Source organism: Chaetura pelagica, unplaced genomic scaffold (assembly GCF_000747805.2).
Source record: "Chaetura pelagica isolate M959 unplaced genomic scaffold, ChaPel_1.0 scaffold80, whole genome shotgun sequence".
Taxonomy (NCBI): domain Eukaryota; kingdom Metazoa; phylum Chordata; class Aves; order Apodiformes; family Apodidae; genus Chaetura; species Chaetura pelagica.
Window position 1 is genome coordinate 1486868 of NW_009951946.1, and position 23491 is coordinate 1510358.

Genomic DNA, 23491 nt, shown 5'->3' on the forward strand with positions numbered 1-23491 from the left:
CAGTAGAAATCCTATTTGCAAACAAGAAAAAGAAAGGGTCAGACCTTAGTTGTGTTGGGGAGGTTTTTTCCTAGAATTGCCAGTGGCATGGATTCATAAAAATGTTCCTATCTAACTAGCTGTTTTGGCAAGCAGCTGACTATTGAATCCACACTGTTTTTCACAGATGTACTTGGCAGCAGGCAGCAGAAAATTGCAGTGGTCATGATGGTCCAGAGCTTACCCAGATGCCTGTCTGCCTGCTGCTCACTGAGACAAGATCTCACTTTTTAATTCTATGCCTCTGCAGCCTTTCAGTCCCAAAAGTTTATAGTTCAGAGCTGCAGCAGTAAAGCATTTAATCGAGTCTTTTATTTACAAAGACTGTATTTCTAACCATTTTTCCAGGAGAGTTTTGTTCAAAAGGCTATCACTGTGCTTCAGAATTTACCGCATGGTGTCCTCCTTGCCCCCCGGGCTGTACTTATCCATGTGATAGCAGCATTAGCCCTGACCTTTTGGTCTGATACTTTGAGGAGGAAGATGAGCGTGGTCTGTCTCTCTGCAACGTGTTGCTGCAGTGCTGTTTTCCTGGGAGATACCTGCAAAAAACTCCTTTCCCCAGTGAGAAGCAAGGGTGACTTCAGCAGCTAGGTAGAAACATCAAGAGAGTAGCTTTTTCTGTAATGGTAGAAGATTGAAAGATAGCATCAGAAAATTATGTCTACCTTGATTCATACCCTGACTGGCTCACCACAGAGCTTCCTGAGGGCATCAGCCTGGGGTTGAAGAGCAGTGGCTTACAGCACACTGCCATAATTACATGGTAGCAGCATTCACGGGAAGGTTTTGGGGCATTCTGTTGTTCTCGCACATAACTAAGCTGTACTGGCTGTTGCCTCATTTATAATCACCTCTTCCTGTAAGTGCAGCTGTTTATCCTGGAAGTGTTGCCCACCTTCTGTGTTAGTCCAGTATGGTCCTTGGCATATCATGTCATTCATAACACCAGGCCCTCTGTGTTCACACAGCCCAAGATGGCAGCACCATGCTCACTGTTCCTCCAGTCATATTCTCACTGACTCACCAGGCTTCAAAATCACTTTAGGAATCTGCTCTCCTCAGGAAGTACTGCAGGAACTAGTTTGGAGGGACCTGTATCTCCTCTGTCACTGCTTGAAGAGGCCATGAACAAACTCTGAATCTTGGAGTCTTCTAGGAAGTCCTCCATGTTAGCATTCAAAGTTAAATTTAAACTTCTCTTCACAGCTGGTTGGCACTAGAATTACAATAACATGGGACAGTAAGAGAAAAGGCGTCTAAAACAGTTATGCTAACACTGTCCCAAGTGCACAATTGCAGACATTAGGCACCTTTCAAAATCCAGATGAATGTAGAGAAGTATTTTTCTACCTCACAATCACTGAGTACTAAAATAGCAGATCTGGCTCCTTGACATGAGATCATGTGGATTCAGGCCTCATGTTACCTATTATTAATGTCTCCCTATTGAAGTTAATCAGTGAGACCCCACTCCCTATTGAAATTACATCCCAGGCATTGACAGAGCTCTTTATGACAGCTCTAATGCCACTCAAATTGATTTATCATATACAGGTAGGTAAAACCGTATCCTCTTTGCATTGCTTAGTTGTGTTTAGTCAGGGAATCAGTATCACACTCCCCATTGGTTTTACGCCTCTGGTGATTATATTTGGCTGCCAGCACAAGGGCTATTAAGCAGCTCAGTAGTGTCCCTGATTAACCAGAAGCCTTGAGTTAGTCAAGTAAAACCTCTCTATCACTTCAAGCATTTTTGCAGTTATAAAAACTGCAAAGCTGAAAATTTTGGTATTCAGTGACTGTACCAATTGTCATCTATATATTTGATTTCACAAAACATCTTTGATTTCTGTTCAGTTCAGCCCTTTGCAGCAAAGCTTTATAATACCTCTGAAACAATTCAACAGTAGTTGTCAAACCTGTTTCAATTAAGAGTTGGATGGTTCTGAATCTAAAGTGCATAAATATATTTCAAGTGCTCCAGAGATGCACGAATCACCAAATTGTGGGTGTACTGCTGAATAAAATGTCACATTCTGTACAGAACAGTTTTATAAAAATACCATCAACTTTCCATACTGAATACATTGAATGTTAGCAACATGGCATCTCCTTGGATGGCATAGAAAGTCAGTGAAAAAAATACTAGCTTTTATAAATAGAAAATATTTAATTTGCAAATGGCAGGTCAGTGTTAGTTTATATATAATATATGCAGTCTATTTCTCATTCATAAAGCTTTCAAGATACGACCAATGCCTTGAGCTTGCCTATCACTGAGTTGGACAAAATCTGCAGAGATTTTGCTGCAGAGAAATACAGCGACCGTTCAATAGCATTATACGCATTTATATAGACTCTAATGAGTCAGTTGCCAAAATCAGAACATTTTTTTTAAATCTGTGGGAGACTATTTTCATACATTTCATCTGGAAGTTGACCCCTATGACTGCAGAATTTTTCTAGACGGGCCATAGGTTGCTGACAGAATTCCCTGCCTGAGGTAAGGTGCGCAAAGGCGTGATCATACAGTGTTTTATTGTATGTGGATTTGACAGCAAGAACATCTTTGTATTTTTAGCCAAAATTGGAACCTGCACTGGGACTGCTAAATTTTACTTTCAGAATAAACAGTTGAGCTCCAAGTCTGCAGAAATCTCACTGAGTGATACAATTCTGACAGGCCTCTCACCACACATCGCACCATTAGACTTTGCTGTAATAAGAACAGACATGCTTATATGACAATATTTTCAAGCCCTTTGAGTTGCTGGAAATAAGTTTTCTTAAAACTAGGAGGAATTTAAAAGAGTTTTCTATGGTTTAGTCTTTCATTCACCAAAAAGTAATTATTTTCAGATTTCTAGAGACAACTGCTTTTTTAAAAATTATTTTGTATTTCGTAGTCAGGAAAACTTTATTTCTGCTATTTATTATACCACTTGAAGAGAATCTCTCATTTAGGAGCTTGAAGGAGTCAAATCAAGAGACCCAGAGTTAAAACAGGGTTGTCACTGATTGGAAAAAATGAATAGATAAATAAGGCTGCCCATGCAATCTAAAAATATACAGAATTTTAGGGACACCCGCTTCAGGATAGTGTCATTTTAAGGTAAGTTTTTGCTTTAAATCTTGGATAAGATTAGATACAATAGGTCATTAATAATACAATACAATAATTGTCATGGTAACAAAAAAATCATTACAGCCAAAATTACATGTTGTGCCAACTTGGATTTTTTGGTTCAGATTGTTTATGAAGACTCAATCTTTTTCTCCTCATCTGTCCAAGAGAAAGTAGTAAGTCTTGTAGTTAATTAAACACTAGGCAAAATGAAAATGCCTGTGATTAATCTATGAACAGTCTGAGCGCAAGTGTCCTGTTATACAATGATTTACCCAAATACTAGAAAGTAATACAGTCAGAAACAAAGTGACAATAGAAATGTTTGCATAGGTCTTACAATGTGTAGAAATGTAAAAGTTACCCATCTTGAGCTGAGTCGGCTGCTAAGTAGTTTTCTTCTGTAAGGAATTTTAAGATCTGGTTCCATTTATTTAGATGTTATTCTGCTTCAGAAATATTTGCAACAGAATAAACATAAAGTCCATTGTTTTCCCTTTGACCAAGCTACCAAACATATGAAATGTACTTGGCCAAGACTTAATTTCCTGACAAAATGAAACCTCATATAAATTTAGCCCACAAGACCTGTGTCCTTTTTATTTTCTCGTCCATCTTTTGGAACTCTGTGCTTAAGTATCATGGTCATATTCTTCTTTATGATATCACCTTTACATTCTTGCATGGAAAAGAGGGCTGCAGCTGTTTTATGAAGCCAATATGTGATATAAATTTTTTCTTCCTTGTTTAAATGCAGCTGTTTCTTATTAGAAATTGAATTAAAAGCTTGGGTAACTGGTAGTATACAATGAATAAAATGGGTGGAGAAGTAGCATTGATTAATTATATATGCAATAATCACTACTTGTTTGATTTGCCAATTGGTGTTAATTACATTTGTTAATGTTATTTGCAGTCAACAACTCTTCTGGAAGTTACTTACATTTTTCTTCTTTTCTATTGAAAAAATGCTTTCAGTATTTTCTAGTTAATATATGTCCAGTCATTATTATTTTGATCGTTGTATAAGTATTGAAAATCTGATAACCTGCATTGGGAGTATTCTATATGCGTGTTGTATATGTAAGGTGTGTACAAGAGTTACATTTTTGGCTGTTTTGCAGGCTGTTGTTTAATATCTCTGCAATGGAGCGTTAGACTTACTGTACCTCATAATGTTTGGAATTTTCACTTTTTACGTTAAAGTAATTCCAAATTACACCAGTTAACGTTTACGAGTTGGAATCTAACTCCCGGTAATACCAAGGATCGAGTTTCCAGTTGCTGTTGTGAAAATGAGTCCCTGAGTATCAAAATGTGTTGGTAGTTTTTCATCTGATCTGTATGTAACTCGTAGATTACTGGAGTGAGAGCGATAAGGAGGAAGCCGACACTCCATCGACACCCAAACAAGACAGTCCGCCACCCCCATATGACACATACCCACGGCCTCCTTCGGTAAGTCACCTGCAACACCTACAGGAATGACTACATAGTGTCACTTTTACCTACTCTTCTGCAGGTAGGGCACTCTCCAGTATCTTTTTGGAGTCAATACTAAGGCATTTGTTAAGCAGCATACATTGCTAACATTGACAGCCATCATTGTACATTTCTCTGTAAATTAGAAGAAAAGGGGATGTGTTTTTTATTTTCTCTTGAAGCAGTTATAAAACCACAATATGGACTTCTAGCTTATTCTGTGCTGGTAATTTTAATTTTCTTGTCGGTACACTCAGACAGGGTTAACTAGTGCGTATGAGCTGATTATAGTTTTTAAAATGAAAACATTTGGATTGAAGAACTGAAGAAGTCTGAGGAAAGATAATGTTAATGATGTTTAGTACAAAGGCAGTACTTTATCTTCCAACATCCTAGATCTTTGAACTGCACTGAAGCACTGCAAACAGGACTCCAAAGAAATTTTTAGCAAGATAAGTTGAAAAAAGGCATTTAGAAAGCATTTTTAAGATTTTCAATGGAGCAGGCAAATATCTTCTGTGTCACTCATAGTGCAGTATTCCACAAAGTTTTCTGCAAATAATTGTGCTGCCTTATTTTCTAGACTAAAGGACATAATAAAGATACTTACTAAGAATAAGTGTCAGTGTCTCACCTACACGTGTGACATGTGTAGACATGTGTGTGCCTTAAAGTGAGGATCAGGGCAGGTTAATCAGTTAAGTTTGTGCCTTTGGTACTGAACTGAGTGCCGTTAATGACCATGACAAGTGCGTGATGATTACTAGTCGTAGGTCTCGGTCTCGGCTGGTCTGAAGATTGCTCCATTTCTGCCATTGCAGATGAGCTGTGCAAGCCCTTACGTGGAGCCAAAACACAGCCGGCTCTCGTCCACGGAGACCTCCCAGTCACAGTCGTCACACGAGGAGTTCCGCCCGGAGGCGGCGGGGAGCACCACTGACTCGCCGGTGCGCAAGACAGCGAGTCAGCGGCGCTCCTGGCAGGACCTCATCGAGACGCCCTTGACCAGCTCAGGACTCCACTACCTGCAGACGCTGCCGCTGGAGGACTCTGTGTTCTCCGAGGCGGCCGTGGTCTCCCCCGAGCACCGGCGGCAGTCAACCTTGCCCACCCAGAAGTGCCACCTGCAAGACCACTACGGTCCCTTCCCCCTGGTGGAGGGGGAGCGGATGCAAGTGCTGAATGGGAATGGGGGAAAGCCCCGAAGTTTCACTCTGCCTCGGGATAGCGGCTTCAACCACTGCTGCCAGAGCCTTTCAGTCGGTGCCACTGATCACCATGAAGAAGCGCAACAGAAGGAGGTGGAGGAGGAGGAGGAAGAGGAAGGCAAAGCAGCAGAAGAAAACCAGGAAGATAAAAGTAAGTATGGGATATTTCTGTGGCTTTTCAAGAGTCCTGTTTGTGTAATATAGAGGTTGTTTTTCCTTTTTCCTGTCAAAATACCCCCACAGTCTTTCAACATCCCCCATGTTTTACCAGGTGCCCCTTTGTTGCATACCTCTCTGATCAGATGGAACGCTGCATGACCTGTCGCAGTCACCAGACACCTCCCCATAGGCTGGTCACCAATCACCTCCTACTAGTAATTCTTAGTTATACAGATTTTTCTTCCATGCTTTCTTCACACTTCCACTTGCACAGTATTCTCCTACACGTGTGTCTCTGAACACACTTATGAAGATTTCCAGCCACCCTCATCTGGATTGTAAAAAACATTCAGTAAACCCTAGAGGGCAGGGTCAGTCTGTGATTGTGTAGTATCCAGGTGGGCAGGTCACAAGACAGTCCAAAAGCTGTAAGAAGCTGTAAGAACTGTATTTTCCCCAGTTCCTCAGCTTGTGATCTAGTGAGAGAGAAATTCAAAAAAACATTTCAAACAAACAAAAAAACTAATAGAGAACAATACGTGACCAGCGGGGCTTAATAAAAACCATAACACTTAGTAACTGTCTCTTACACGGCACAATAACTCCATAGATAATAGTGCTACTAGTCAAAAATAATCCAATAAACAGGGTTTGGTAAAGGTCCCTGTTCCTCCTAAACGTGTAAACACATTTCTTTGTCTGTTTCATGCTCTGTCCTTCACTGTCATTTATGGAGCTTCTCAGCACGTGTTGCTAGCAAAGTTGAGTTCACAGCCAAGTTGTGAGGTCAGTCAACAAAGCCTGTATCTGTGAATTGTGGGGTTACGGTACCTGAAGTGGCAAGGAAGTCAGGATGAACCCTGAAGCTCTCAAAAGATCTGTGCAATCTGGTTCCTTTAAATTCAATTTTTATGCTGTAGTAAAGAAGTATAAAAATGGTAAAGAGATAGGAAAGGCTAGTGAAAGCTTTGGATAATAAACCACCTATGTAAGTTAATTCATTAAGTTTAACACCTTTGTTGAGCATTAAAATTTATGTGGGCATTATTTAGTCTACGTGGGAGAGATCGACAGTTTCCCATTGCCCTTATGCTTTAGGTTCTAAATATCTCAAATTCTTGCCTTTGAGAAAACAGTGATTTCTTTTGCAGATATTAAATTTGATGCCACTAAAGGTTAAAAAAGGCACTATTTCAGTTGCTTTCCTGCATGACACTTTCCAAAAACCCCATGTATTTATTAGGATATTAGAGTCTTACTGACTCTGAAATGAAGCAGTCTAATTAACAGGGTTAAATTTCCTCAACCATGCAAAATCTTTTTTCCTATTTTTAGCCTTCAGTTTTGGTTTTCAAATGATAGCAATAAGAAAAATGATTTATCAAAATCCTCACAGACAACAAAAGGCTCAAGGAGACTTCTCATTGGAGTGCCTGTCATGTTGAGGCATTACTCAGAGATACTGTGGTGTGGCTTAAGTTGTTTTAAATCTCAATGTTAAGGCTTTTGTGATCCTGGTTGTAACATTTATAGCACAAAATGCTACTAAAGGGCTAGTGCTTGATTTAACAGGTCAGAACTTGCACTTTTCTCTGTTTTTCTATACCAATTTCCAAATAGGGAGAAAAAACGTTTAATTTTTGAAGCAGTCTCCCTGTGTACACACACTTTATTTTTCTTTGGGTATGGAGGTTTTCTTGGTTGAAGCTTTAACAGGAGATTGGTTTTGAGACATTAACAACCAGCTAGACTAGTAAAGTGCTCATGGTGAAGTATTGGCCATGAAATTATAAAACCAGAAAGAAAACCCTGTTTAGTCTGTTGAAGAGTTTAAGTGTTGAATTGCTTGTTGCTATGGCTGCAATGTTCTGTTTGCAATGCTGGCTTTTTCCAGTGCTCTTACCAGTAAAATGCAGGAAGGATTTCATGTGAGTGGTGTTCTTAAATCCCAGTTTCTGAGCCAAGAGATTTGCTTATAACTGCAAAGTCTGCTAGCAGGGTTGGTGCCCTTTTATGTGCTACATCATTGCCCCACCTCACCACCATTGCTCTGGGAAAATGAAACATTGCAACTGGATGGAGAAGGTGAATCCTCTCCCTTTTAGAAATGTTTGAACCTCACCTTGAACATTCCCTGTTGCGGTATCAGATCTACCTTTTAAATGTATTTATTTGCCTTACACATTTGTGATCCTGACGTAGCTCTGAGTTCCTGGATGATTATATGTGTTCTTGTGTGTACATGTATGTGTTTTAAAGCTTAATCATTCCTATTGCTTTTTGGGCGGGACAAGGAATGCAGCTCATTTGCAGTTGTTGCTGTACAAGTCAAGTGTCATTGGCAAAGGTTTTTCTCAGCTTTTTGTTTTTACATTCCCACTTTGCAAACCTTTTGAGTTTAAACCAAATAATAAAATTCAGTCCTGTTTCTTCCAACTTCTTTTGCAGACTTGCTCTCATATAACCACACTGCAAATTAAGAGTTCCATGCTTTTTTTTCAGATGCTGTCCTCAGCTGCTACAATTTAACATAGTTCTGTTGACTTTCAACTAAAACAGTTTTGCAACAACTAGTAATCTGCTGTCTGTTAATCACAAGTTTATGCCTTCAGTAGATATTTTACTGACACTGCAAATAGTTCTGTGTATCAATTCTGTTGTAATGCCTAGTTATGTCATGGTAAACTGGAAATGTGGGTTGTCCTTTCCTGTGTTTATCCATAGGACCTAACGTCCTTGTGTGTTCAGTTGCTTCTTTTTGTCTCATTTTATCACATTAACATTGCACTGCTAATATTTAATAGATTGTTTTACTTCCCTAATTAAAATTACTTCTATGTAATTCATTTGGATGTTCCATATTGATTGTCATGTAATGGTCTTTTGCTTTGTAATTGAAGAGGATTCTCTTGTGGGACATTTTTGTTTGTCCATCTGTTTGCTCCTGAGGCTATGAAAAAGGCAAACATTCAGACCTTTGACACCAAACATCCCTCTTGCTGCATTGTTCGGAGGCTGCCTGCACAGAGAGCAGGTCTATGGCTATAGCACAGTGTGTTGTGTTTCTGTGACTCAGTTGTGAAGGACAAGTTGGGCCTTTTCAGGCTTGTCTTCTGATAGTATGAAGTAATAGGTGGAGGCAGCTGTGCTTTATGGTGCATTCATCCCCTCCCCCTCCAGCCCCACCACTGGCTTTGCTCTCTGTGTTTCAACAGATTTTACCACTTAAGTCTAAGGTTCAGCATGTAAGAGAAGAAGATACTAGCTCTCTACAGAACGTAACTGGCTGTAGATTCCCCCTAGCCACAGAAAACTGTTAACCTTTCCTCCATACTCTCTGAAAAAAAGTCTTTGGAGAGCAGTAGCATGCATGGAAGTCTCTGGTGCTGTCACCTGCCCAGACAGTGCTGGGGCAGGATCTCTGCTGCTGGCTCCATGTGTTGCAGGCCTGGCCAGAGCAATATTGGCACATCTTCCAGGGAACTCACACCTGAGACCTGCATCAGTGTGCAAGGGAGCTTTCCATTCTGCAGGTTCCATAAAATTTCTTTAGGTGTATGGGTAGAAAAACATTGTCATCTATGTTTGAGTTTGAAAAGGTATCTGGAGAAGGAAGAAATCGCTTAGACTTACTTCCCATTCTTCAACCCCATTTCCTTCTGCATTGTTCCTTACCTCTTTGTTCTTCCACTTCAGCAAGTTTTCTGTCCTTTTCCTGCACTCTTAAGTACGGTAATGCCTGCTGACATGTGCTTTAGGATTTTGTTGTTGCTACCCTATCGCCATAATTTTTGAGTGACTTCTATATAAGATAGACAGCTTAAGCAAAGTCTGAAATAGATTTCAGTTGTCATATTGGGGCAATTAAAGGATGAGGGCAATTTGTTTGATGCATTGATTTATTCCCCCTTTCCCCCGGAGTGTTTATAAGATATAACAATCTTCTATCTTTGAATTGTGTCACCTTGAAAAGATTTTGCTGTGTTTCTTAAGCCTGGGCACACTCACACACATTCCCTGGCATTTTGCTCCATCACCATAAGCTCCTGTTCAGGTTTTCAATATCTCCCAGCATCCCATGCTTAGTCCCACACAGTCTAGTGAGGACTGTCAGAGAGAAACACTGTAGCCTCATGCTCCAGTCTATTAAACCTGGCTTGTTACCTTAAACCACTGCAGACACTTGCTAAAGGCTGGAGCAGGAGCTGGTGCTGGCATTTTGCAGCTCAAATACATGTCCGGTGCTTGCCAAGACTTTCAGGAAAGCTCCCCTAGATCTTGGTGAGAGCTGTTCACTTAAACAGGTATCAAATGTCTCCTTGTGCTGAGGTACCAAACCTGAGACTTTTTTTCTTTTTCTTTCCCAGTAAAAAAATTAGGAACCAGCAAGAGAATAATAAGACAAACTGAAAGAAGTTTATCCCACCCCACCTACCAGTTACAGAAGTTAAATTCAAGGTGGCAGTGCAGTCACAAAATAGGTGTCACCTGCCCAGACAGTGCTGGGGCAGGATCTCTGCTGCTGGCTCCATGTGTTGCAGGCCTGGCCAGAGCAATATTGGCACATCTTCCAGGGAACTCACACCTGAGACCTGCATCAGTGTGCAAGGGAGCTTTCCATTCTGCAGGTTCCATAAAATTTCTTTAGGTGTATGGGTAGAAAAACATTGTCATCTATGTTTGAGTTTGAAAAGGTATCTGGAGAAGGAAGAAATCGCTTAGACTTACTTCCCATTCTTCAACCCCATTTCCTTCTGCATTGTTCCTTACCTCTTTGTTCTTCCACTTCAGCAAGTTTTCTGTCCTTTTCCTGCACTCTTAAGTACGGTAATGCCTGCTGACATGTGCTTTAGGATTTTGTTGTTGCTACCCTATCGCCATAATTTTTGAGTGACTTCTATATAAGATAGACAGCTTAAGCAAAGTCTGAAATAGATTTCAGTTGTCATATTGGGGCAATTAAAGGATGAGGGCAATTTGTTTGATGCATTGATTTATTCCCCCTTTCCCCCGGAGTGTTTATAAGATATAACAATCTTCTATCTTTGAATTGTGTCACCTTGAAAAGATTTTGCTGTGTTTCTTAAGCCTGGGCACACTCACACACATTCCCTGGCATTTTGCTCCATCACCATAAGCTCCTGTTCAGGTTTTCAATATCTCCCAGCATCCCATGCTTAGTCCCACACAGTCTAGTGAGGACTGTCAGAGAGAAACACCGTAGCCTCATGCTCCAGTCTATTAAACCTGGCTTGTTACCTTAAACCACTGCAGACACTTGCTAAAGGCTGGAGCAGGAGCTGGTGCTGGCATTTTGCAGCTCAAATACATGTCCGGTGCTTGCCAAGACTTTCAGGAAAGCTCCCCTAGATCTTGGTGAGAGCTGTTCACTTAAACAGGTATCAAATGTCTCCTTGTGCTGAGGTACCAAACCTGAGACTTTTTTTCTTTTTCTTTCCCAGTAAAAAAATTAGGAACCAGCAAGAGAATAATAAGACAAACTGAAAGAAGTTTATCCCACCCCACCTACCAGTTACAGAAGTTAAATTCAAGGTGGCAGTGCAGTCACAAAATAGGATTGATGGGTTTAAGGAGTCCAATAACTAGCAACAAGTAGTGTTTCACTCTCTGTGCCCAAGAAAGTGTATCTGTGAGTCATCCTAGGCAGCATTTGGCTTCAAGAATAAGTTTGCCCTGTTAAAAAATATACTCTGAATATGATCAGGTATTTCAAATTCCGAAACACAGGTACAGTACTTTGACAAGGTTTAAGCAGCAGTGCAATGTGGGAGTCAGGATGACTCCATAAAGCCTAGATTGCACATGCTGGAGTCGATGGGGATGTGCATATGAAATGGTTTGCTTTTCTCACGGCCTCTTTCTGTTTTAGAGGGGACACTGTTAGTGGTGTCCTGTCATCTTACCACTTAGTTAGTTTTATCTACACCGAGAAGCAAGACAGAGACCATTAAGATACCATATCTTACCCTCTGGAATTATTCAGGTTAGTAAAGGTGTGCATGCCTGATAATGTTTTAAATAAGCAGAGCTAGGAGAAAAGACAGGTAGCGTTTCACATTAGAAATATTCCTTATGAGGTTGACTCATAACATGAAGTGCAGCACCCGCTGGGACACTGAGGATGTTATTTGAACTCACTACATCCTCTGTAGTAACAACTAGAACATTTGCTGGTTGTTGAGTTTTTTGCTCGCTGTCCTGGGCAGCACAGCTTCTGCATGTTCAGGCATGAACATGCACAATGAAGCAGATTAATGAAATTGCTGCTTTTTCTGACCTTTGTTTTTGTGATCTGATTTTTCCTTCCTAATTCCCATTTAAGCATTCATGTGGCACTTGACTGGGTGTTTGCATTCCTGCGGGCTGGGAACCATCAGTGTTTCTTGCCTTGTCTTCTTTGGCTCCTTCTCTCCCTCCCACTGCCTCCAAGGCTCTAGCTTTGCTGCTCATTCAGAATGGGCTTGCCTAAAAAAAACTGCCTAGTCATATAAAAAAAAAATATCTTAAACCTGTTGATTTATAGTGTAAATGGCTAGCCCTGCACTGCTTTGGTATGGATAGTTTATTTGCAAGGAAATTTTCATCAGTGGGTCACAGTTTCAGGGAGAAAGGAACTGTGGAAAAGCAGGACAAGACAGTGGCTGCAGTATCGCCTGGTTTGCGTTTCAACGCAAACACTTTACATACAAAATGTCTAGTGGAATGGCACATCTTCACACACTCTTCTTTTTTAAGCTAAACCATTTAGTGCTTCACTTGTCATAAGACCCGGTGAGATCCTATGAGAGCTGTTATATTTGAAAATGAATGGGTGAGAGGACAACATCGTTCATAATCTAGGTTATATGTCACGCTAAACTTTTCTTTTATCCTTGTTAGCTTTTAAGATACGTGTTTATCTGAACAGGAATTTCTATAAGCTTCCAGAAACAACTGCATATTTGGGAAAATTGTCATTCCAAGTAAGAGTTGCTTAATTATCTTCTAGCTGCCATATATGTGTGTATGTTCAGCTGTGAGTATAAAGATGTGGTTAGGCTATTTATTATATTTTTTTAAATATTGATATAAAGACTAAGTTGGGTAAACAACTACTGGGAGTAGGAATCTTTCTGAGCATGCTCTCTAATTCAAAATTTAAACTTTATAAAATGCAGCTTTTCCAATTCTCATGTGCAAGAGAAACTCCATTGTAGAAGTGGATTTGCATTCTAAATGAAAATGATGGAATTCAAAAGCTCTTTATTATTATTTTTAAGTTTCAGTTTGAGGGGAGAAAATTACCCGCACGGTTTGAAAGCCAAATATTGAATCAGTTACTGAGTAGCAATTCATAAAGCAATATGGGCTACTAACAAAAATAAAAGTAGTTTAATTTTATGCCTGTTAGTATTTTTACATGCAAATGCATTTTGTCCATAGATATGTTGTTGCCATATTTTAATTTTAATTCATTTCCATTGCCCATGCTGCTAAAAATGGAAAGAAGAGGTGAATTTCTACTCTTATTTGGTTTTTAATAGCTTTGTGTGGCATTGCCAACAAAGGTAATCTGCTTTTGTCTGAAATATATGGATTAGATGGTCTTTTTACAAGCAAAGGAAATGCACACAAGAATTTCCTACAGAGTCATTCTTATGGATTACTTTTTTTGCAAAGTTTCCTCAAATCTATTACTCACCTCGTGGCTGTTAATGGAGCTGTACCACCAGAGACACCTTTGGGTTAGGTTGGGGGAACAAGGAATCTGTGGATGTGAGAATATATTTCTGGTTTTTTCCTATGTTCTGCATTATTTCATTTGCTAGGTATTACCTGAACTATCTGGTTTGCCTTTAATTTTTCCATTTCTTGGTCTAAGCAAGCTCTGCCCCTGTCACTGCCCTGTCTGAGTCTGGCTGCAGAGACCTTAGGAAAAGGCAGCTCATAAGTGGCAGAAAACTTCACAAGCCATACAAGGAGGACAGTCCAAGCCTTCTTGGGTTCTTTGTTTACCTTACTGAAGGACATGCAATTGCTTCCCAGATTATTGGTCTGATACACCTCAATAGCAAGATAAAAAAGCCTTTTTTGTGCTTGCAGATTTCACTCCCTCAATTCCAAATATGTTTTTATTTTGAAATCACTGTTCCTAAAGGAGTATATGTAGCTTTTTTTAAAAATTCTTTTGCTTGGAAAAAGGAAAATCAGACTTTTTTTTAAAAAATAAATATTTCGTTTCTCATTAAAAATATTTTTCCTGTCCCAAAATTCATACTCACATTCATTTTTATTTCAAACATGAAAAGCTTGCATTTTGCAAAAGTAATTTACATAAATCTTCTCACTGAAAATTTGTTGAAAACCATTCTGAGATTTGACCACTGCACAATGCATGAGGAAACCATTTTTCACTAGGATTTTTGCAGAACTGCAATCATTCCTATGTGAAATGCAGCAGGGACTTAGCCTAATCTAAAAGTTTCTAAATGGAAAGGAAAATAAACCCACAATAAAAAAGGTTAACCTGCTACTGTGTGAGTAATAATCTTATTTCCAAATGTATGATTTTTAAATTTTTAGATTTTTCAAAGCTGAGAAAAAACAGTTCTTTCTCTAATCTATTATCATTACAGCAGAAGAATCTGATGCAGTACCAGTAGGACTGGGAGAACAGAGGAGGACTAAAATCTCTCCTGATTATATTTATTATATCCCCAGGTGGTACCATCTGCTGTCTGTGGCTCTCGGGTTCTTTCAAGGCGACTGTTAATGCTGGGATGAACTTGAGCCGATAGTGCTTAGAAGGACTTGGGATGTCGGGTTTTTTTAACTACTACCATTCTGAACTTCTGTAGTGTCCCTCTATAAACATGTCTTCTTGCTTAATTACTGTTCATCATGGGAAACAGGATGAGATATTAAAGTCCTCAGTGTGAACAGTGAGCATCCCGCTAGAGTATTTTTGTTGTTGGACGGGAGACTCTAGAAAACCCATATTTGCTACCAAGCAGTTTTGCTGTGTAGTTTTTGGGTTGTTTTGTTGTGTTTTTTTTTAAAGAAATCCTGAGAGTTCTCAGGTTTAAGATGAAGATTGTCATGGAGGTCTATGAACTACATGTCGTGGGAAAATTTTTTGTGAATATTCCTATCGTGCCAGCCTAGCCTTTGGCTCACTTTCCTTTCCTTTTAGCCACTAGCTACTTCTCCAGAGGGTCACAGATGCCATGTAAACCCTATGTCTAACCTGCCAGCCTTGTGCAACTTGCTTGGATGCTCTTTGACAGCTAAAATGGCACTAGATGCTTATTTTTTTGCATCTTAATCTCCTTACGTGTTTCCTAAACCTTTCCACTGCAGGAAGGCAGCATATGTTGGCTAAAATCTTGGCCCATCCGAAGGCTGCCATGAAGCTGTAAGTGTGCTGTGCATGTCTTGGAGCCAGTGAGCTGGAAGTGGATTTAAAGGTTATCTAGTATAGCTCTGCCCTCTAAATCTGGAGCTGCTATACCTACTGAATCTGTTCTTAAACACCCCCACAGTGGGTATTCCTCACTGCCTCCAGGCAGTGCTTTTCCTCTTTGCTGTATTGGAAAGGCATTATTATTTTTTCTCCTAATTGATGTTCAATAGTTCCCTTTGCAATTTAAGCCTAGTATTTCTTTTCCGTTATGACACATAAACCAAAAACTGCTCCATTACAGCAGCTCTTTTTCAAGCTGAAAGGTTGTTAGGAAGGTTGATTTAGTTTTTCCTCACACGTAGTGTTTTCTAGACTTCTGAGGTTTCTTGCTGAGCTTCCCTGGGTTTTCCTGCTGCCTCCCATCTCTTCTAGGATGGAAGCATCCAAGCCTGGTGCAGTGCACCTGGCTGAGACCAGGAAGATGGCTTTGCCGGGCATTTTATATACTGCACTGTGATATTTATCTGTTTTGCAAGCATGCTGTACTTCACATTTCAGTTCATGCTGTACAGCATCCCAGACACTTTTCTGTTTCATGGTTATCTTTCTAATAACCTCAAGCTGATTATTCCTGCACCTCTCACATACCCATATAAAGTAGCTCATGTTAATAAAAACCTCCGCTGATTTAAAATGTCTAATTAATTGGGCTAAAACCTGCCAACCAAGGAAAACATATATTTTGTAAAACTAACAGCCTGAGTAGACAAAAAAAAAATTAAAAGCCTTGCAGACTAACCTGTTGTTTGCCAAACTCTGTGTCTGTCAGCACAGCATTTGCCATATTGCTATATGAAACGTGGCAAAGGATTTCACTCCTCCAAATTATTCCAGCTTCTGAGACTGTTCTCCAGCAGTCTGGGAGACATTTCCTCCCACCTCCGTGCTTGTGGATTTTAATAGGTTTACTCTTTTCCACCATCCAGGCTATTAGTGCAGTCTGTGACTGTTTCTGGATGCAGAGTGGCCTCAGGGGAACCCCACATTGTGCAGCCTTCCCTGTTAACAGGGAGCCTCTGGTGTCTCCTCCATCTGGGCTTGGCTTTCACTATCAGAGGACACCTTGGATATCAGGGGCAGCTAATGTCACTCGCTTCTGGGAGCTGAACTTCTAGAAGGAAAAGATTGTGCCCTGTCTCACATTCATTCATCATCTAAATAGCCAGGGAAGATGTTACCTGGAGATAGGTGAGGAACTGAAGGCTCCTCCTTTTATCACTTGGGATTTCATCAGTTCCTCAAAAGAGCATAACACTCGGAGTTTTATTTGTAAGCTCTTCTGTCATTTTTCAATATCAAGCATTGCCGATTCTTACAAAACAAATGTGATAATATGGTACTTTATTTAAAACAGAAAAAAAAAAAAACAACAACCTGTAATAAGGCAATTTTGCAAGGATCTCAGTTCTCATTAATAATAAGTTTCTAGCTTTGTTTTTGAAAAATGTCATTCAAAAGCTGGAAGACAATTAAGTTCTGTCTCCTTTTGTGGCCCAAATTTGCAAGTTTTTGATCTTGCTGGTGACAGTTAACACTCACATCATTGTACCTAGTGTAATGCTATTAAATGGTATGATTTTATGGACAAAGTATGAAACAGGTTCTCTGTGGGATCTTACTATATTTACATAAGGAAAATAGCAGCATTTTAAGTAGGATAGTCGTTCTCTGGCTCCACATTTTGAGTACTGCTGGCATGAAAGAATAGCATCTAATTATGTATTCTCTTCTGGATTTCAAAGGGATGAACTTTGGCCTTTAGGAATATAAAACATCACCATTGGTTTGTTGAAAAACATTTGAGTTGTTATCACTGTTAGAGAGTGAGGAGAGAGGCTGCCAAAGTCCTTCAGTTTAAAAGCACTTTTCAGCCAGTTTTTGCAATGTTGATTTACAGGCATCGGGGAGAAGGTGAAATGAAGAAAACCTCATTTGGGAGATTTCTTCTGGTTGTAAGTTCAGACAAATATCAGACAGCAGCATGGCAAGGGTAAGAATGGGGAGGAAATGTACCTTGATCACTCTACTCAGCAAGACTAACCAGGTGGAAAGGTTCTGAAGAGTCTTCCTGGTATGGCTTCTGTTATGGCTGGGCTTAGCAGTGCCAGAGACCGTGTCTGTGGGCTCCTTTCAGCTAATAGTGTGTCTCCTGTACATGCAGATAAGTCATTATAGAGTACTGGAGAATGGTGAACATGAGAACTAGAGAATTAAAGAAGTATCTTTCTGTAGCAAGAATAGCAAAACCTGTTTCAAAATTCACATGTGTAAAATGTCTCCATAGTAAAAGGAAAGGAAAAGAGGATGTGTGTTAGTTTTCTTGGGAGTATTTGTTTAAAGGATGGCTGAAATTTTTTATTCAATTAATTTTGAACTATTGGTAGAAGGATGTTTCATGGTTTTCATAAGGTGAAAAAATAATTGCCTTGGAAATTGCTTTTACAGTTAATGAAACTCAAAAAATATCAGCTATCTTTGTTTTGCTCTCCTCCTTCACAAAAGGCCAATATCCTAAGCTTGTACATGTTGTGACTAAACAAAATTATGAGATTTGTAGTAAGAGTACAAAAATCAGTTGAAGAAGAATTTAGGCTCCTCAGTCAGTTTTGACCATAAGACTTGGGGCCTTGATGGATTTCATTACTTCTGAACTTTAGGGGAGGCTGCATGTGGGAGGCTGAGGGTACAGTCAGGTGGCCTTGAGCAGCCATCACAATCCCTTGAAGTTCCACAACACCCGGAGCCTTTTTATTTCTGCTGAGAGGACAACAGGAACTGAGGGGTGAGATTTTATATGCCACCTAGATTTGGCTCTTCTGCCATATCAGCCAGCAGACTGTGTGTGTTTCGGAGCACCACAGCTATCCAGGATGTTGGGGAGCAGGAGGTTGCTGAGAGTAACCCAATAAACAAAGGAAAGCAGACCCCCATCAAGGTGGTGGAGGCTTAATTTGCCAGCATTATGCTGGAGAAACTGAAAAATCATGGCAGAGACAAGTCTACTCTTCACTGGATGCCCAGGCCCAGAGAGTTGTTGTAAACAGGGTCAAATCCATTTGGCAGCCGGTCACCAATGGTGTCCCTCAGAGCTCAGTTTTGTGGCCAGTTTTGTTCAATATTTTTATCAATGATCTGGATGAGGGGACTGAGTGCACCCCGAGTAAGTTTGCAGACAACACCAAACTGGGTGGAAGCGTTGATCTGCTCAAGGGGAGGAAGGCTCTGCAGAGGGATCTGGACAGGCTGCATTGATGGGCTGAGGCCAATTGTATGAAGTCCAACAAGGGCAAGTTGTGACAGTTTGACTGGAACACTTACTGAAGGAAAAAAAAGTCAGTAAAAGGAAAACTGGCTTCGTCCTGGCTCAAACCAGGACACAAGTGCCAGGTCCTGCATTTCAGTCACAACAAACCCAGGCAACTCTACAGGCCTGGGGAGGAGTGGCTGGAGAGCTACCCAGCAGCGAGGCACCTGGGGGTGCTGGTTGACAGCCAGATGAACATGAGCCAGCAGTGTGCCCAGGTGGCCAAGAAGGCCAACAGCATCCTGGCCTGCATCAGGAATAGCGTGGCCAGCAGGACCAGGAAGGTGATCCTGCCCTTGTACTCAGTACTGGTGAGGCTGCACCTCAAGTACTATGTGCAGTTCTGGGCCCCTCACTGTAAGAAGGACATTGAGGTGCTGGAGCAGGTCCAGAGGAGAGTAACAAGGCTGGTGAAGGGTCTAGAGAACATACCATACAAAGAGTGGCTGAGGGAACTGGGGAGGTTTCATTTGAAGGAGAGGAGGCTGAGGGGAGACCTCATTGCCCTTATGACTACCTGAAAGGAGGTTGTAGGGAGGTGGGTGTTGGCCTCTTCTCCCAAGGGAATAATGACAGGACCTGAGGAAATGTCCTGAAGTTGTGGCAGGGAAGGTTCAGATTGGACATTAGGAAGAATTTCTTCACTGAAAGAGTGGTCAGGCACTGGAACAGCCTGCCCAGGGAGGTGGTGGAGTCACTGTCCTTGTAGGTATTCAAGAAATGTGTAGATGTGGCACTTCAGGGCTTGCTCCAGTGGCCAGGGTTGTGGGGGCCTTTTTGTGGGGCTTTTTTGGTGGTGTTGATAGTTGGACTCAGTGATCTCAGAAGTGCTTTCCAACCATCTCAGTTATGTGATTCTGTAATAAAAAGAAAGGAGAAACTTTCTACAGGCCATGATCTGTTGTACTTGTAAGGAACAGGAAACATCATGGTAGCTGGGGAAGACATGGAAAAATCCAGTGGGGTGAGTTGGAAGCAAAAGGCAGATGACCAGAATAATGGTCCTGTTCCCTACAAGTTATAAATCTTTCCTCCAGTTAGACAAACTGTTTTAACAGTGTTTTGTCTTTATAGTGATACATTGCTCTTACAGGATAACCTACTGTAAATGCACCCATGCTGCCTTTGCTTTTGTTTCATGGAATTATATGATTTAGCATGCTGTGCAGGTGAGCCAAGTAGACTTATTTTATTCTGGAACCACATTCTGAAAGACTGTGCCAGTGACCAGGAAAGTTTCCTCAGCCCAAGTTGTCCTCTGAGGAGGAGAATCTGGCTCATTATTATCTTGGAAACCCTGTAATAGCTATGTCCATAATTAGCTGAGATGACAATTATTTTTGACAAATAAAATCTTCTCATAGTATCCCCTTAGCTCATGTTTTCCAAAAGTCTTAGCAGAGACCACTGGTGAGACTTTTTCTTCAGATGACTTGTTTGTACTATATTGAAATCAAGTAGATATTTTAAAAGACAAAGTCATGAGCCTGTTTTTTATTTTGTCCTTGTACGTTTTGCATTTCTTCAGTTTCTGTTGCTCACCTTATGCAGTTGCCATAGCTAACATTGTTATTAATGACCAAAAGTATATAGCCAGATCTTCGTCTTTCCTCCTGGGTTTTATTAACGTCTCCTCCTTCCAAGGCAAATATAATGGTTGTGGTAGTTCCAGGCTGAGCAGGGGGATTATTGTCTGCACTTAAGCATGTAACTGGATTTCCAGTTCTGAAATCCCACCAAGGTTTCTGCACACACCTGCTAAGGGGTTGTTTTAAAAACCTTCAGATAAAGCTGACTGTACACTTGCTGTATTCCATAGTTCACAGAGTAGTGTGTAAATCATGGTCACCAACATTTTTTTCATCACCAGCAGTTGTGCTGATATGGTGCCTATTGCACCATAATGTAACAAGAATAGATAAATTTTTGCCTGTTCCTGTCTTCTTATGTTCTTCCACATAGAAAAGCTAAACTGAGAAAGTTCTTATTTTTCCACAGTGTTGTTGAATAGCTGTATCTTATAATATACACTGAATTTTATGGTTACTCTTGAAACCACAGTAAAATCTTTCATATATCAGATAAAGGCAAGGATGCTCTGAAAGGAAGTATGATCTCTGTGTATTTTGAAATTGTTTTCCTGGGGTCTCTTTTCCAGAAGTAATCATGTGTTCTGTGCTTCTTTTGCCCTAGTTATGGAAGATGCTATATAAATCAAAGATAAATGTATAGCCTAATTCCATATTGTTGCACCAGGATAATTTCTCCAGAACCTCTTCACCTATATTTCTGGAATAAAAAAACATTTAGGAAGATGAACATAAATTCAAGTCACTGCCACTTATGGAAGCACCAGTGACAAGTCTAATGTTGTAAAGCCTCTTTGGAATATCCAGCTGTACTGGTAGCAAATCCTAGTGTTACATAGGAAAATTAGTGAGCTTATTGCAATCAGATACACAGCTTCTTTAAGAGGGTTGTTTACTTTCTTCTGAAAAAAAAAACAAATCCTTGCAAAATTTAAAGCTCACTAAGCTTGTAGTTTTTACTATTTCATCTTGCAGTCTAACTTATCTATTCTACACAGCAGATGTGGGCTTAATAAAAATTGTCTAAAATGTTAGTTTTTGTAGATCTATATCACATCTCAAACTCTGAGATATTTTCATTTAAAAAAAACAAACAACAGCAAAACAAAACAAACCACCAAAAACCTGCAATCACAATTCATTGCACTGAAGAGCATTAAGCCCCACATTCCCACTAACCCAGGCAGTTTGCCTTGAACAGTGCCTAAAACATATTTCTATGGAATAGTTAAAGGTATCTTTCTTGTAGGCTTTATGGATCATTATTCCACAAAATACTTTTTTTTATTTTGAACTCAGATGTATTTCTAGCTGTATCATGTGATAACAAGGAGTTGCGCATTTTAACTCCACACCAGAAAGGAAAGCATCTCTTTTGGTTGCTTTTGAACTTGCCACCCAAACTTCCAGATGTTCCTGCTACTGGAAAAGTCAATCATCTATCTTTTCTCTCTTTTCTTAGTGCATGTATGTGCTCATACAGATCTCTGTTACATCTCCCTTGTTTATAGGGGTGACCAAGTCTTGAATCATCCTAGACCATACAGTCACACCTTGCAGGACAAACCTTTCACACCACCACTAGCTGCCCATATCTCTGCCTTTCTCAATACTGCTTTTTGAGGCTAGAAGGCCAGAGCAGTATACAGCCTTCAGGATGAGACACTTCAGTCTTTGAAACTCTCTTTTCCTGCTTTATCTCCATTATTTTCTCTTTATTCAGAAGTAGAAGCCAAACCTCCCAAGCTGTCTTTTTTTCTGGAAGGTGATTTTATTTTTTTTAGCAAATGCCCTGCAATCATAGCTTTGCAATCCAAGATGAAAACTAATGGGGGCTGTTTGTATAAGATGGTTCTACCTTACAGGGAAAAAAGTAAAGGTATAGTTTTGATATTGGTGATGCATGAAAAGAGTTTGTAATGCTTGTTCACATACAAGACTGCAGAGGAGAAGGAAACTAAAAAAGACAACTTAGTTATGAAATTAGTGGAGGACATAGCTAACTGAGCAGCTTGAGGAATCACTTAATGAGGAGGGAGATTTCTATGTGGGATAAGAACAGAGCTCAGTGTTTTTAAGGCTGTGAATATGCTTATATTTTCTTTGTTTAGTGATGACATTTTAATGAAATGCACTTAAGCAAACTGAAGCGGGAGTGAGTAGCAAATGGCTGCAAGTATTTCCACTGCAGAGCAGCTCTGGGTCATGCTAGAGCTTGCCCAGGGGAAGGGTGACCATGCACATTAACTGGTCAGACAGATGACACTTGAACAGCAGAAACCCCTCAGGACAAGCCTTCTTTGGCTGACCATCCTCTCAGGGGATGGGAGTCTTCCCTGGCAGTTTCCAAGAGTGGATGTTTTCATCGGTAACCTACCCCCAGCATCAGAGGGTGTTTCAGTTTGTTCTTCCCAGCCCCTTTGCTAAGCAAGATCCCCTTGCACACAGCAGCCACCCATTCTGGTGACAGTTAGGGACACCCTTATTGGGCCTCTCAATACCCTTTCCATGGCCCTTGGCAGGACCAAGGGTCCCAGCAACTCAAGTCACCAGCACCACTTGCTCACCTGGAGGCGGGGGGGCAAGCTGATCCCTCATAGCAATACCTGGATCAAAGGGGTCTTTTAATACTAATTATGTCTGAAATGTGTCCCGCACTTTGCAGCACATTGCTGAGGTAAGGTGGCAGCAGTGGAGCTGCTATGGGACCTTTGCTGTGCCTTCTGGATTCAGCTCTCTCCCACCTAGTGCTGGCCACCTTCTTCCCAGTCTCCTTCCTCACAGAAGACATGGGCTCAGCCTGCCCTGCTGCTGTCTCATGCCAGCAGTGCTCCTGCTACGGGGCTGCTCCCAGAGCTGGGAAAGTCCTTTGGGAAAGGGCTCCCCTCACATTTCTTTGTCTTCTCTTTTCTTAATATGGTTAACTTTGAGGAAACTAATGAGATTTTTCCTATTTGTGATCTAAAACCCTGGATGGGGTAGCAAGAGCTATCAAATACAGATATGCTCTCTCATCTCCAGTTGAAAGTCCCCGAGATTCTATTTTCATTCTCCTGAAAAAGACAGAACACTTTTGACATCTCAAAAGGTTTTGTGAAGGGCCTGTTTCCAACACAGTTC

The 23491-nt window shown here is 40.6% G+C and overlaps 1 protein-coding gene across 1 annotated transcript in view; it reads left to right on the forward strand.

Annotated features, from left to right (window-relative positions):
- The window catches only part of CNKSR2 (connector enhancer of kinase suppressor of Ras 2), a 184651-nt gene that overhangs the window by 136336 nt on the left and 24824 nt on the right, over positions 1-23491 (forward strand). The window contains exons 19-20 of the mRNA XM_009997284.1: positions 4524-4624; positions 5470-6007. Of these exons, the coding sequence (XP_009995586.1) occupies positions 4524-4624; positions 5470-6007 (639 nt within the window). The remainder of the gene's footprint in view (positions 1-4523; positions 4625-5469; positions 6008-23491) is intronic.